Raw genomic sequence first — 14587 nt, forward strand, 5'->3', positions numbered from 1 at the left:
CCCCGCGCTTTCCCCGCGCTTTCCCCGCGCTTTCCCCGCGCTTTCCCTCCTTTTTCTTTTTTTTTTTTCAATGTGTTCTTCCAGATTTTTTCCCCATAGTTACTTGATTAGAATAGTTTGCTGTTAAGTACATTTTTGCCTCTCTAGACATGGAAATTTACAAAATGTCTGGTCTACTTCATCAAGTAGTTTAAGGTGGTACTGAACCTGGAGAACGTATCCTGCTTTTGGTAAAATCCAAGTTTTTAGGTTGAATAATAAACCATCCTTTCTGCATTGAAAGCAATGGAAAGAAAAAGCCTAATCAATTTCTTTCTGTGGTAAAGTAACAGAAATCAGCCAGCAAGGTTTTTTTTTCAAATCCATAGTTGTTCTGCAGCAACTGGCATGGAGAAAAACTGTGTGCTCTTATTACCTGAGCTGTGATGCAAACATGTTTCAAGGAAAATGTCCTCTGATTAGTGTATTAAGTTTCCCCTAATTACTTTTGCTGGTATCGTTTTACTAGAAATAATCTGCTGCAGAGCTGTGAATGGCACCAAATCTGAACATGATTGTCATGTGGCCCTCACTTTCCTACCTGCTCGCTGAGGTTGGGATTAAACACTTTGTCAGGCTCTGTAGTCGTGTCTGCCAAGTGAAGGGCAGATCACTGTAGCTGAAGCTGGCTTTGAATACGAAATCTGTGTTAAAATTAGTTTGTAACTTATATCTAAAGTGGAAATTAAAATACTGCATGGGGAGCTTCTTATTTTAAAGGCACTGTAGTAGCTCAGTCTGCAACATTTTTGTTATGGGTGTTGGTTTCTTCATACTAAAAAGTATGTGAAATTAATGGTGGCTGTTCTTTGTTGTTTAGACGCGCTCATGAGCGGCCTCCTCCACATCCTCACAGAATGCATCCCAATTATGGTCATGGGCATCACATCCATGTGCCTCAGACTATGTCTTCCCATCCTCGACAGGCTCCAGAGAGATCTGCCTGGTGAGTAATCAGACACTGTTTGAGCTCTTGGGGCTCAGGACAGGAGACCGTAATGTGCTGATCAGTGCTGATAATGCTGGCTGTGGTTTTAAAAGGTGCTGTATGTACCTGTAGTTTAAAGTTTGTAGATGTTGATATGACTTGGAAATACTGCTTTGAGTACTCAATATCTTAAATATATTTCTAGTGTTTTTTAAGGTTTGGAGTTACAGGCTAGTATGTTCTTTCCCCTCTTTGTCCGAACTTATTTGCAATTGCATCAGGCCCACTTGTGAAGCATGCACTTAAGTTCAACAATATATTTATTATTTAAAAAAATACTCTTGGCCATTAGTGAAGAGGTGCATGAATGTCAACTGCGGCTCCCACAGCATGTGCTGCAGAGAAGACTCCACATGGATAATATTACTGGGCACAATAAATGTGGAGTTGTCTCTATTTTTTTCATACTAAATCTTCACAGCTTTTTTAAAAAGAACTTTTACTTACAGGAGGATTCTTTAGCAAAGTTTAAATATGGTTAAAAAAAATTATTGCGTGAAACTGTTGTAGCTGTATTGTGTTGTAGGCTCTCCAAAGCAGTGGGATTGTACATAGGAGGCAAGCTGTTCCTTTACTGTAATGCCACTTTCATTCATGTGACAGGGAACTAGGAATTGAAGCTGGTGTGACTGCAGCCACTTACCCTCCAGGGCCCTTGCATCCTCACTTGGCCCACTACCATGCACCTCCTCGACTGCATCACTTGCAAATAGGGGCTCTTCCTCTAATGGTAAGGAGATAGCTTATGGAAAATTATGATCATTGGTCACTATGATTTTGTTTGTCAGGAAAATGGGATGTGTCTACATTGCTGCAAAAGTGCTTCAACTGAATAAGAAAATATTTCACTGTGTCTGTCTGTGTGTTACTCCCAGTGAGGGAGCTTGAGCAGGCCCATTGTGTAGTGAGAGAACAGTATAGGGACATCTACATTTCTAACTTCAGCTCTTGTAAAATGAAACATACTTGAATTAAATTGTCACTTGCATTGCAATGCATTGACCCTCTGCATCTGATTTTTAAAGTTCAGATTATTCTTTATTGAGTTTTGGATTATTAAAGGTACCAACTTTCCACCCAGTGCATGAGTATTAGCACTGATTCTTTCTTTTTAAGGTGTGTATACACACAGTTAGAATTCCAGATAGAGATTTGATTGTCTTCAAATAATATGTTATTCATCAACCTAATTCTATGTGATAAAGTATATGATTTTGTAGCATGAAGTGTTACAACCTGCAGGAAGTGTGAGGGTAAGATAGTCCCCTGTTAAACATCATTTTTGTAGTATGCAGTAGAAAAAACCAAAACAAACCAGCATATCTTTACTCTTGTTACAAAGTATTGTTTTTGAAAGAATGCTAACAGGTTTAGTTAAAATTTTTTAAAATTTTGTTTAATGAAAATTCACGGAGAAACAAATTTAGTTTAACTGAGTATATTTAGTGTTCTGTGTGGTCAAGCAATAATGTTTAATCCTCTTAAAGCTAGTTAATCTAATCAAAATTGTGAGATCATCTGTAAATGAATGCTAAAATTATAATTTAAAAAAACCCTGCAAGTCTCATCCTTTCAAAATTTCTCTGTTAGTAGCCTGAATTGACATCTGGGGCTTGAACTGTAAATTTACAACCAAACTCTAGTAACTGTCTCCAGTCTGGTCTTGCATTGCGTGTTCCTCACTCTTTAACTACCAGATGTGATAATCCTTAAGTACCTCCCTGATACATGAGAGTTGGTTGTTCTTGGATGCTGCTTTCATATTTAGCACAGACTTTCTAAAGCAGTCTGTAGAATTTGATATTTTAGTGTAGCTAATGAGATTCTTCTTGCATAACTGTCTCCTGTGTGTCATCTCTTCAAATTAAGTTTTTCTGCATTCTTCAGTTAGGTGTCTGCTTTTTCAAGTGGATGAAAGATGGCTTTACTCTCTCACGTTGATTTCATGTGTTGTACTGTAACAGATAACATCAGCTGCTTTAGCTTCCCTCCTAACAGTTCAGGGAACTGTAGTTGTGTTAGGAGGCAACAAGTTAAACCTGTGCCTCTTTTAGCTCGTTTTCTGTCAGGGCTAGTAAGTCATCTGTGGGATTTACTTCAATTGTCACCATGAAGTTTCTAGAAACTTAGGAGTTGTGATGATCCTCATATTACAGTGTGATGAGAAACTTCTAATTGTATTTTAATTGGGGTGTTCCTGCAGCTAAAATGTAAAATACATAAGCAGATAGTTGGCACCCTACTCTTTTTCATCTTTTTAGCAGTAGAAGAGAAGAAAACTATGATAGAGAACGTTCAGAAGTATTTCCTGAATGTGTGATAAAATATTTTAGGGATTTCTTCTCTTCTGCTTGGTAACTACAGTTTCTAATTGGTAAAAGTGGCAGATGATATAAGGGTCTTTAAGTCTACAGAAATTTGTGCAAGTGTTTATGTAGGGATATTTGATCCTTATAACAGTAATTAATGAGTCGCTGAGTGAAACTGAAGTTGTTTGTGTTTTGAGGCTTTGCACACACTGCACTGACAGCATTTTGTATCATGAACAGACTGCTCTAAGCAGCACTTCCTCAAGTGTTTGGGATGTGGTTTGAACCCCGCTGTGATCAGATTGAGCGTTACGGCTTCGAAGTTGTGTAGAGTCTTTGACTAATTTTAAGTGTATTCACACACTAGAAGAACATGAAGGCAGGTTAGAGCACTGCTAGAAGTTACATATACAATGAGTTCAAAGCATTACAAATGCCTTTTGATGACTCTACCCCTGCTATGGCAATAATGAAAGTCACAGGTTTTGTTCGCTTGTGTGTGAGAGTACAGCAGATCTGTCAGCAAAACTTATTTTGAACAGAGAGCAAGTAGTCAGTGAAATTTTTCATCTAACAAACTTGACTGGATTTTAAACATAAGTGCTGTTTTAGGCAACAGATTATTTGTATCTGCCACCTGTTTTTTTCTTTGTAACTTTAGGAGTAGGGGTGGGAGAGGAGGGGCTGAACTGTGATTAGAGTCCCTCTGCGAAGTCGTTAATGTCCTAAGAAATGCTTCCTTCTTTACGTACAGAGGGTACTAAATAGAAGTTTCATGAGTCATATTCTTTGATGCAGATATCATAAACTATTCTCTTTTTTTTGAGAGGGGCTGTCTTTTAAAGTAACTGATGCAGTCACTCTGCTAAGAATTTCATTAATATTGAATCTGCTTTCTGAAATGGCTTGCAGCACAATTGGCAGTGTGCCTTTTTTATGTGGAGTACTGAAACCCCTTCAAACTACCACCAGACTGTAAAGGACGTAATGGATTATTTGGGCTTCAATGACATTAGTACTCTATCAGTTTCTGATTTTAATTAGATGTAGATGACCAAACCTTCATCTACTCAGTGCTGGAATGCAGACTGCAGTTTTAATCCTCAGGGAGACAAAATGATAAAAATATGTGGGGGAAGGTATTCAGCAGCTTTGACAGTCTAAATAGAGGGTTGGGGGAAAAAAAATCTCCTTTTCTACTAGTTTGGAAGAGATTTTTACCTGTTTAAGTGGTGTTTTAGGAGAAGTCCTAGATTAAAAGCGGTTAGGAAGAGCTTTCTTGATATCTATGTATCCAAGGGTCAGGCTGCTTCCCTCCTTGATTTAATATAATTACTTTGGGACCATAGCTTAGACTTTGTGTTCGCTACTGTTTTAAGGCCATATGTGTGCTGAGGAAAGAGCTGTTGAATGAAATCCATTCTGGACAAATACCCATTCTGCTAACTGATCATTTTAAGGAAGACTCAAGTGAAGATCAGTGCATGGCATAACTAATGAAACATTAGACAAGAAGGATGCAGGACACAAAGGCTTTTTATCTGTTCCTCTGTTCTTCTCTGATACCAGTGTTTGTTGTTAGATGCCACTTCTATTTCTGTTTACTCTGGCTTCCTTTGGCTGCTCTTTTGCCGCTGTTAATGAAAGGCTTTTTGACTTGGGGTTCTGGCACTGTTTACCACATCAGGGTGGGCAGGATGGCAATTTCTGTAATTCATTATGGTGTACGGTGTTCAGACTCTTGACTCTAGCTGCTTCTGCCCTTTTGAGTAGTCTGTTGAATGTGAATTTCAGGGTAGTGGTGGGGGAATTATTTGGACTTTGTAGTTTGCTAGGTATGGTGTAATAAATATCTCTAGAGTTGATGCAAGCTTTGAGAAGATTCCTTAATTTATCTGTGAACCTGCAGCTTCTCAGTCTGAGGGAGATCTTTGGATCATATTTTAAAAGAACCAAAACCCCAAACAAACAACCCCCCCGAAGCAACAAACAAAACAACAAAAGCCCCACACAAACCCCAAGCAAACCTAAAGTTTCTTATGGTACCTTAATCATTACTCTCAGGTGTTTCACATCCAGCTTTCAATATGCTGTGCCCCCTTTTTCTTCTATTGCAGAGCCTTACTGTTTTGTTCCTTTACGTGTGGATTGATTCAGTGTGTCTGAGGCTGTCTTTACACTTAGCTGTGAAAATCAGTAGGGATTTGGAGGTGTAGGCCAGTAGGTCCCAGCACATTATGGTGGTTGTGTGCTGGTCAGAATAATATTGCTCAGAGTGTAGTCATGCAGGTATTGCAGCTCTAAGAGATGCAACTGTTCTGTACCCCAAAAGCCAACAAGTTTCTGTGAAATACCTGAACAGTTAAGGCTGTAATTTGATATAGTGATAGTAGTTCAAGATGAACTTCAGGTTTGAAATAGCCTTGATTAGCTGCATCAAAGAGAATTGCATTTTTAAGAAAATGGAATTTTGTCCTGCAGCTTCTTCTTTTTTTCTTAATATAAACATGAATTACTGTTATTTTTTTGTAGAATACAGGCTATTGAAGAGCGCTCATTTCATGTTCCCCTCAGACACAGGTACCACTGGGTTTTATCTATGCAGCAGATAGGACTTGTTACTTCACCCACTGCTTTTGTATGAAGACTGCAGCTTTTCCTTGTTTGAATTTGGCTTATTAAGACATTAATTGATGAGCTTTACTACTTTTTGTATATTGATGGTAGCTGAGCAGTTAGTTGTCTGAAAAGGCTTACACTGGGGATTTGTTCTAATACATATGATGATCATACTTAATGTGAACCATGAAGGCTGGGTGGACAAGATAAGTAGTACCATACAGGGCAGGAATTTCTCCACTGACTCTGGCAACTGAAAAGCTGAAAGATCCTGCAAAGACAGAGGGTATTTAAAGGAGAGAAGTAGCAAGGAAGAAAGTCTTCTCTGCAGGTTAGGTGTTTCAAACTGTTGAGAATGTTTGTGTTGTAAATGGTTCAGACTTAGCCTTGAATTGTTTTAGTTGCTGCAGATTTTTGTGGTCATGGGAAGTGTCAATAGAAAGTGCAAAACAAGAAACAAATTATACTTCTACAATTCTTGGCAGACTTGTGCTGGAATTTGCATGTCCAGAATATATTGCTTTAAAGTATATATTTTACTTTGTCTGTATCCAAAAGAATATATACAAACACTTAGTGCAGACTGGCATTACCTTTAACTGCTTACATTCTTCATTAGCTTTAACCTTTTCCTTTTTTCTTACATGAAAGCTTAGTGAAAACAAACTTTCATTTGTGTGAAGCTCTTTCAAGAGAGCTGATATCTTTTTGCATTTGAAACTTTGAAACTGTCAAAGGGATTTTAGTAAGACTGTTCTTAGTTGGGTATTATTGGTAGTTCTCTCTTGCAAATATTTTCTCCATCTTGTAGTTGCAAATGTACTTAGTTAAAATCTTGCTGTGTTAGCAGACTGCTTATTCTGCAGGTGTAAAAGAACTGTTTTGATTTTTTTCTTAGAGACATTTTTTCAGAGTACCATTTTACCTGGCCAGAAATGTAAGCTGTGCTCTGAGGGTATTTTATAAAAGAGCCTGTATATAATGTATGTTCAGGTGATTTAGCAGAGGTGTTATGCCATCCCCATCAAGATAATATGAAGGCCCATTTATTAGCATGAAAACACATTCTCCCACACAACATTTGTTGTCTTGAGTTCAGTAGTTAATTGTGATAGGTACTCTGAACAATTTTGGTTTTGTACTGTTAAAATTAAATTTAGTAGGTTTCTTAGTCTCCAATAGCAGAATTTCTTCCAAATAGAAGACCTGTCCAGGTGCGTGTCACTGCAGTTGATAAACTGACTGTTGGGGCAATTGGAACTGTAATTATGGAATTACAGCAATACATCTGTGACTTTGCAGCTCTTGTAATGATGTAATATCTGCACTATCAGATGCATTGTTTTCCAGAAGACTGATTTCAAATTCTGGTCAATAAAGGACCAGGCACGGAATATCACTTCTGAGACTTAGGCTAGTTTTTGTCAGGAGTTTCCTTCCTCTGAGTGGTGGCCATCAATTCACAATGTTGTAATAGACAATAAAATTTTCCAAATTATGCCAGACAGGTCTATGCCTAGTAAAAACCTGGCACAGTAAGTATGTTCATAATGTGAGTGAGTGACCTAGTTCCTTAAATGCATTTTCGGTAATTGAAAGCTGAAGTAGAATTACACATTTAAATGCAGAATGAATCATAAATCAGTGATTATCTGAGACAGATTTCTTACAAATCAGCATATTTTTAGTCTCCTCCCCCAAAATTCCTTAGTTACAGCCACGGTTTGTTATCAGACAGTAAGACCTATGATACCAGCAAATATTACTTAGATGAAGTGTTTTGATATGGACATGAATATGCATCTTTGGTTTCTGTTACTCTGGTTTGTTAAAATTCAAGACCAGTGTTCTGGCTGTGTTTGTGGAGGATGTTGGCACTACATCATCGTTTGACAAGCACCATGTAAACTGCTTTAAAATAATCAGATTCTGCCTTTCTTTTCTGGAAAAAAAATATTTAGGGCAGAGAAATCTTTTCTATCCCTGTCAGCTTTTAGTTACAAGACTGGATTTGAAAACTGTAGAAAGGTAGCTAGCTTATTGCTCTTTTATTTGATGTGGGGAGCTTTGTCTAGGTCTGCTTTTCCACAGCGCATTCATTGAGTTTTACACCTTTATATGTGTTAAACTTGGAAGTGTTGGATGGAAAGAAGAAAAGTGGCATGTGAATACTTGACATCATGAATAGTATCTGGGATATCTGGTCTGTGGACAGCCTCATGAGATGAATTTTGAGCTGTCATATACAGCAGCAGAGGCATTATCAGCTGATAGCATTCAAGTATTTCCAAATGGATTGCTGCTTACAGTCTTCTCTCGGTGTGCTGTGGGATTGAGTGAACTGAATCTGCTGATCATTTTGGGTTTATTTCACCTGTTCATTAAAAATTGCTACTGGTATATTTCTGACAAAAAAATCAATACCATTATTCACTCATCTTGCTGGGGTAAAAAAGGAATGCAGCAGCCGTGCTGTGGAGGTGGTCCCTGCTATATTAACTATCCTTCAGCTTTGCTTTATGGAAAGTGCTGGTGCATGAAGGGCCTGTGGGATATAGCACTGAACACTGGTCTTTTGTTCACTGCTTATATCTCTTACTGTGCAAGAAGGTTAGTGGATGCTTGAATGTAGTTTAACTGTGACTTTAGATGCGAGTTTTGAGTGCTAATTTTTATCTGCCTCTGAAGTTGAAGTGTGTCTGAAGATGTTCAGTTGTTTGAGTGAGATAAGAATATTGGCTGCTTCTTCCAGACTGAGTTTTTTAGGCTTGTTTCTCCTGTGGTACCAAAAGCTTACATTTGAGAATCTATAGCGAGTCCTCTTTGTAACTTCGTATGTAGCTGTTAGGTGTTCTGTTTACAAAAATAGGTAGATATTTATGGTGGTTTATATAATGTAGGTTGAGATTTTGGGACTTGGGAATTGTAATGCAGATGTGGAGAGATTACAGGAGAGATCTAGTCTCACTTCTGTTTTGCTTCTGGTTATGTTTAGATGTGTCAGAGTGGTGTTTGTCTTGTGCTGTCAGTTGGAATCGTATGCTCAGGCTGAGGAGTATAAATAATAAGTGATTCAATGAAAGCAAAAGGAACTTAAATTTTTCAAAGTGAACAGTAAAATACTGAAACTGTTCTGAATAGGTTTAACTTAACATCTGCTGTTTGAATAGGTACCAGACATGGCGGGCTACCCTCACATCCGTTACATTTCATCGGGATTGGATGGAACATCATTCAGAGGCCCTTTCAGGGGCAATTTTGAGGTTTGTAATAGAATAAAACTAGATATATGTCAAAATGTGTCATGAGGGAATATGGGGAGGGTGTATGATAGAGCTAGTTCTGTGTATAGATAGAAAAGAATCATAAAGGAAATACCCTTTACTTACAGAATGCCCTCACCATTGTGGAGTGGGACAAAAGCATATTGAAAAGTTGGTCAGGAAAAGGTGCCCTGGACAATGCAGGTTAGGTGGCAATTAACTGACAGTACCTCTTGCTGTGCATACCACCCATCAGTAGGACAGAGTAGTCATACAACATTCTTGCAGAAGGTAGTGGTGTCTCTGAGTAACTGTGCCAGGATCCTCCAAGTGAGGCTGAAACTTGGCCATGTGAACAGTGCTGTCCTGTTGTATAGTGCAGGAATTGAAATGGAGTGAAGGAAAAAAAACCAGGAGAACATAAAAGGTATCAGATGCAGAGAGTTAATGACCCTATCCACTGAAAACCTCTTCAGTGACATCTCATGGTTGTAATAAACTCATTGCTGGAGAAAAATAAATCAGTCATTGTATTTCAACTTAAGCAACTCTTTTTTTTCTTCAAAGCCTTAATGACTGTTAGAAGGCAAATATTTACATAGCATATTTTAATTGTCTTTTCCTCATTAGACACAGAAGATACAGAAGTATGTGTGAACATACTGATAGCCATTCCTAGCTGACAAACACTCATTTTATTGTAGTATAATAGTATTTCCCTAGAACTAAAAATACCAGACAGTGTTGTGTGGGTTTTTCTACAGAAGCCCATCACTTTTCCCACACAACATACTCTTTTTGGCTTTGCCTATATTTGAGTAAGTCAGGAAATAAGTTTGTCATTCTAAAAATGAAAATGGGTTAGAATAAAATAAATACTTCCTCAAGGTAGTTGAAATAATAGCTTTTACACTGTTTATTCCTTCATGATTTTTAGGAGCTGATTCACTTGGAGGAACGACTAGGCAATGTTAATCGTGGAGCAACACAGGGAACTATAGAAAGATGCACATATCCCCATAAATACAAAAAGGTGAGGATTTGTCAAATTGTGGCCTGCCTGTAATATTTCTTTGAACATAGAATAATGTTTATGGTTAGCTTAAATCTGCAGAAATGTCAGTGTCAAAGAGGGCATGTTTCCTCCATCTTGAAGTTTCAAGGATTGTAAACAAAGCTTACAATGCCACTTGTTTCACAAGGAAAATTTAAAATTAGTTCCTTAGATAAAGAGCTGTGTGATGAACAAAAGTGGTGTGATATGATTAACTTGTTCAGTAGTTACAAGTAGCCTTGTGAGTAGTGAAATAACTGCTGGTAATAGCAAAATTGTCAACAGACTTCAGTGATAACTCATAAACTAAGGCTTTACATTGGCAGTAAATAGTTCACAGTGTTTACCTGGGTGGTATATATCAATTTAACCTTTACTTTGAACACATGGGGACGGCTGGAATACTAGGAGGTTTTGAATCTGGTACACAGTTTTGACAACTGAGGTCGTCTCTCAGTTGGAGTTCAGTCTATGATCATACACAATCCCATCAACATGACATTGTTATTTCGTACTTGATAAATAGTGACAAGACACTAGGTTGATTTTTTTTTTTTTTTTTTTTTTTTTGCATGAATGGAATTAAGATATTTAGACATAGACAATAAGTAAAAGGACTGGTTACAGCACTCTGAAATCAATAGCCCAGTGGACTTCTGTAATTAACAACAGTTAAATCTGAAATGTCCTGGGTTTTGCTCTAAGTGCTGGTTTTTGATTCATTTTGATTCAAATTCATTTGAATAAATATTAGAAAATGTTTTCAAAGAAATATGTGATGAATATGTATCAAAACCAGACTTTACTCAGTTTGTCAATAATGTCATCTCTACTAATAAGGTAACAACTGATTGGTTCTCACAGAGGAAACTGCACTGCAAACAAGATGGGGAGGAAGGAACAGAAGAAGACACAGAGGAAAAGTGCACCATCTGTTTGTCTATATTGGAGGAAGGTGAAGATGTCAGGTATACAACACTGAATATCAGAATATAATGGTAATGTTCTGGCTTTGATACTAGAATCTGGTGCACTGCTTTACAGCACTGCCCAGGTTAACAGTTGAAATTAACTACTGTCATTGAACTAATACAATAAAACAAGTTGCGGTTGAAAATACACGTTTTTCAGTCTGTATTGTCTGTAGGTAGAATGTAGGTTATTTTATTACAATCTCCCATAGTTTGACTGCTTGTGTTACAATATGAGCCCAAGCTGATGCCCTGAATTAATCAGGACTGTTAGTCCAGTTTTTCTGGAGTAATGCTACTTAAATTCCAGCAGGTTTAAATCAGTCTAATACAGCAGAAGCCAGTTGGTGCTTGACTTCATTGCCCATATCCATTTCTTTTTGGAACTAGACAGAATGTAGGTTCAACTGGAAAAGGCTATGATAAACCTGTGGGAAAACAGAAAAAACAGACCTCAGTAGCAAAGCCCACACCCATTTTTTCCAATGGGTTTGTTGATATGGAAATTACTAACACTAATGTTTTTCTGTTCTGATGACAGGCGCCTTCCATGTATGCACCTTTTCCACCAAGTATGTGTAGATCAGTGGTTGATTACTAACAAGAAGTGCCCCATTTGCAGAGTGGACATTGAGGCTCAGCTGCCTAGTGAAAGTTGACACTGCTTTCCAGAACTCTTGTCCTCCCTCTCGCTCCCTCTCATCCTTCCTGGTACTGCAGTCAACCAAAGATGGCATGACTTACCTGCGCAGATTTGGAAGCATTGAACCCAGAGTGCTGGCTCTGCTATATGGTACAACTAATGCTAGACCTACAGTGTATGTAGAAGACAGTTGAGTTTCAGTGTATTTATAATTTTTTTTTTTTAGGTTTTACATTTTTTTCTTTAAATTCATTACTGTATTTTTTGCATGGTTCCTTGTATTGCATTTGTTTGCACATATTATGGGCTTTGTGACCCCAAACTTGCAGGCGAGATTAGCTGCTTTAGTAAGTAGAATTGTGTGGTCTCTTTTTTGGTTTGTTTTACATAGTATCAAGCTTTGAAAGTATGATTTCACTCATTACTAACCTCAAATTCCTTAATTTAATCGATCATATATATTTTAGTTTAAATGTATAAAGATCATCTAGAAAAGGATAATATTATGTATTGAGACATTCCTTAATTAGGAAAAAATGGCTGCTGTATATTTACAAGATCAGTTATGAGTCAAATAACATCCTTAATACTGGGAACAGAATATGAACTATATTCAGTTTGACTGATACATATAGCATACTCACCACCAGAGTTTTTGTCTGATCAGATTCTTGTGTTTGTTTTTAAAATTTCAGCACAATGCGGATATATTTGAATGTCAATATTAAACATTTAGACTGCTGTTCAGATTGTATTTATCATTTTCTTCTATGTCTAGAAATTTGAATCCCTAACTTAAATATATGCTGCTGTGAAACAGCTCTTAGTGAACACTAAATGTTGGTTTCAGTTAGCTGGATTGTAGATACTTGCAGATTGAAAGAATTATTAGGGACATGGAAAAAGAGCTTAGAATCTGTTTGGTCTTCTGCTAACTTAAGTTGAAGTATCTGCGCACATTGAGGGTTGGTTTGTTTTTCTTTTTTTTTTTTTGGTTGTGTTTTTTTGTTTGTTTGTTTGGGTTTTGTTGGTTTGTGGTTTTCTTAATATAAAACCATTCAATAAGGAATTAAAGCTGCAGGGTTTTTGTTTGGGTTTATATACGTGAATTCATAGATTTTTTTAAGGATTCCAGGCTTGTCTTGGGACTTTTATTAGATTTAAAGTTAATAAAGTTAGCTAAATCCACTTGTCTCTTGTTTTTATTTTTCATTAGTAAGTTGAAAGCCTGTAAATTCCTGTAGAAATTGAGACACAAATTATGTGGTTACCTAGTTTTTGCCTTGATCATAGATTCCCTCTTTATAAATTACCAACAGTCCATCACTGATTGAAATATTTTCTATAGTTAAGATTTGCTGCATAGTATAGTATATAGAATTAAGTTATAACATACTAACATTTTGCCTTTGAAGGAGGTTTTAATCTATATCAGGATTCAAGTTGCTCATCAACATTCTTTCACGTATGATAGATTATAGTTTATTTAAATGTGCTCAACATTGCAAAATGCAAATGTGCAAAAACATTGAGACAGTATTACTGTCACTTTGGAAAAGATGTTCCTTGGGGATCATATATGAACATGTCTATTAGCTTGCATTAAGCCACCTGCTTTGTAAGTGGATTGAATAATAAATACCTTCAGTTTCTCTTGTCTTTGTCTTTCATGATCAGATTATGTGTAAAACGGTTTACAGTAAACCTAAAAGATAAACTGTTATGTTTACACTAAGAAAAAATCCATTTATAAATATTACCTTACCTAACTTGTTGCCTGTTTCTGGTTAAAGCTGCTTCCCTTTTATTTTATTTTTTTTACCTGTTAGTAGTAGCATTTGTGAGTACAGTCTATTGCTGGCAACAAACTTAACACCTCTGGCACTGAGGCTTTAAACAGGGAGAAATTTTATTCCAGCATGTGTGATAAATGGACCTTTTCGAGCTTAATTGCATTGCTGAAACTGAACTTCACTTTGTGCTTGTACAATGGGGGATATGGGAGAGAGGCAGAGATTGGACTGCTTCAAAATCTGACTTGGGTTTATGCTAAAGCTTCTTGAACAGTTTGGCTGTAGGAAACTGAAAGTGGCTGCAAAGTTCAAGCTGCATTGCTAGAAATCAATAAAAGTAACTGGAAGGACTGAACAAACACTTTGTGTTTCCCAGTGACTGTTAAAGGGAAGTTAATTGACCACTAATGCTTGAAGACTGATGATACTCACTTCTAAAAGTTTCCAAGAAGGTACTTGAGAGATACGGGACAAAAAATCCAGGGTCTCTGAAGTAACTGAGACCCTGGGTATGCGATATAATCTATTTTGGCTTTCTTACAGGACAAAGAAGCACAGGTTTGGGTTGTGTTGATTTGTTGGTTTGGGTTTTTTTGTTTTTTTTTTTTTTGTTTGTTTGTTTGTTTGTTTTAGGAAATATTTTATGGGTCTGATTTGAGTGCCTGGTACTAGAGGTATCTTAGTGATCCATGAATTGATTTGTTATATAATAGCTACTGATACTGTCTTGTTTTTAAATGTATGCATAACATTGTAATGTGATGCTGAACACGTAGGTATTTGTCAGGAATCACAGTGTTCTGATCTTAATGCTATTGCAGGGGCTAAAAAGCTGCAACTTCTGTTCCAGAAGGTTGTGACTTAACCATAGTTTAAGGGAAGGAGAAGGAATAGGCTTTTCATTTTGA

At 37.0% G+C, this 14587-nt stretch overlaps 1 protein-coding gene across 5 annotated transcripts in view; it reads left to right on the plus strand.

Annotated features, from left to right (window-relative positions):
- Positions 1-13544, plus strand: part of RNF111 (ring finger protein 111) — a 43380-nt gene extending 29836 nt beyond the window's left edge. For 2 of the 5 annotated variants that reach the window (XM_042038969.1, XM_042038965.1), the window contains exons 9-14: positions 860-985; positions 1631-1757; positions 9126-9218; positions 10156-10251; positions 11113-11240; positions 11785-13544. In XM_042038969.1, the coding sequence (XP_041894903.1) occupies positions 860-985; positions 1631-1757; positions 9126-9218; positions 10156-10251; positions 11113-11240; positions 11785-11902 (688 nt within the window). In that variant the 3' untranslated portion in view covers positions 11903-13544. The remainder of the gene's footprint in view (positions 1-859; positions 986-1630; positions 1758-9125; positions 9219-10155; positions 10252-11112; positions 11241-11784) is intronic. The other 3 variants (XM_042038966.1, XM_042038967.1, XM_042038968.1) reach the window with 2 other exon arrangements.
- Positions 13545-14587: the final 1043 nt, after the last annotated feature.

The sequence above is a fragment of the Corvus kubaryi genome, unplaced genomic scaffold (genome assembly GCF_017639235.1).
Source record: "Corvus kubaryi isolate FWS band 111438036 unplaced genomic scaffold, C.kubaryi_AGA036_p1.0 37394, whole genome shotgun sequence".
Taxonomy (NCBI): domain Eukaryota; kingdom Metazoa; phylum Chordata; class Aves; order Passeriformes; family Corvidae; genus Corvus; species Corvus kubaryi.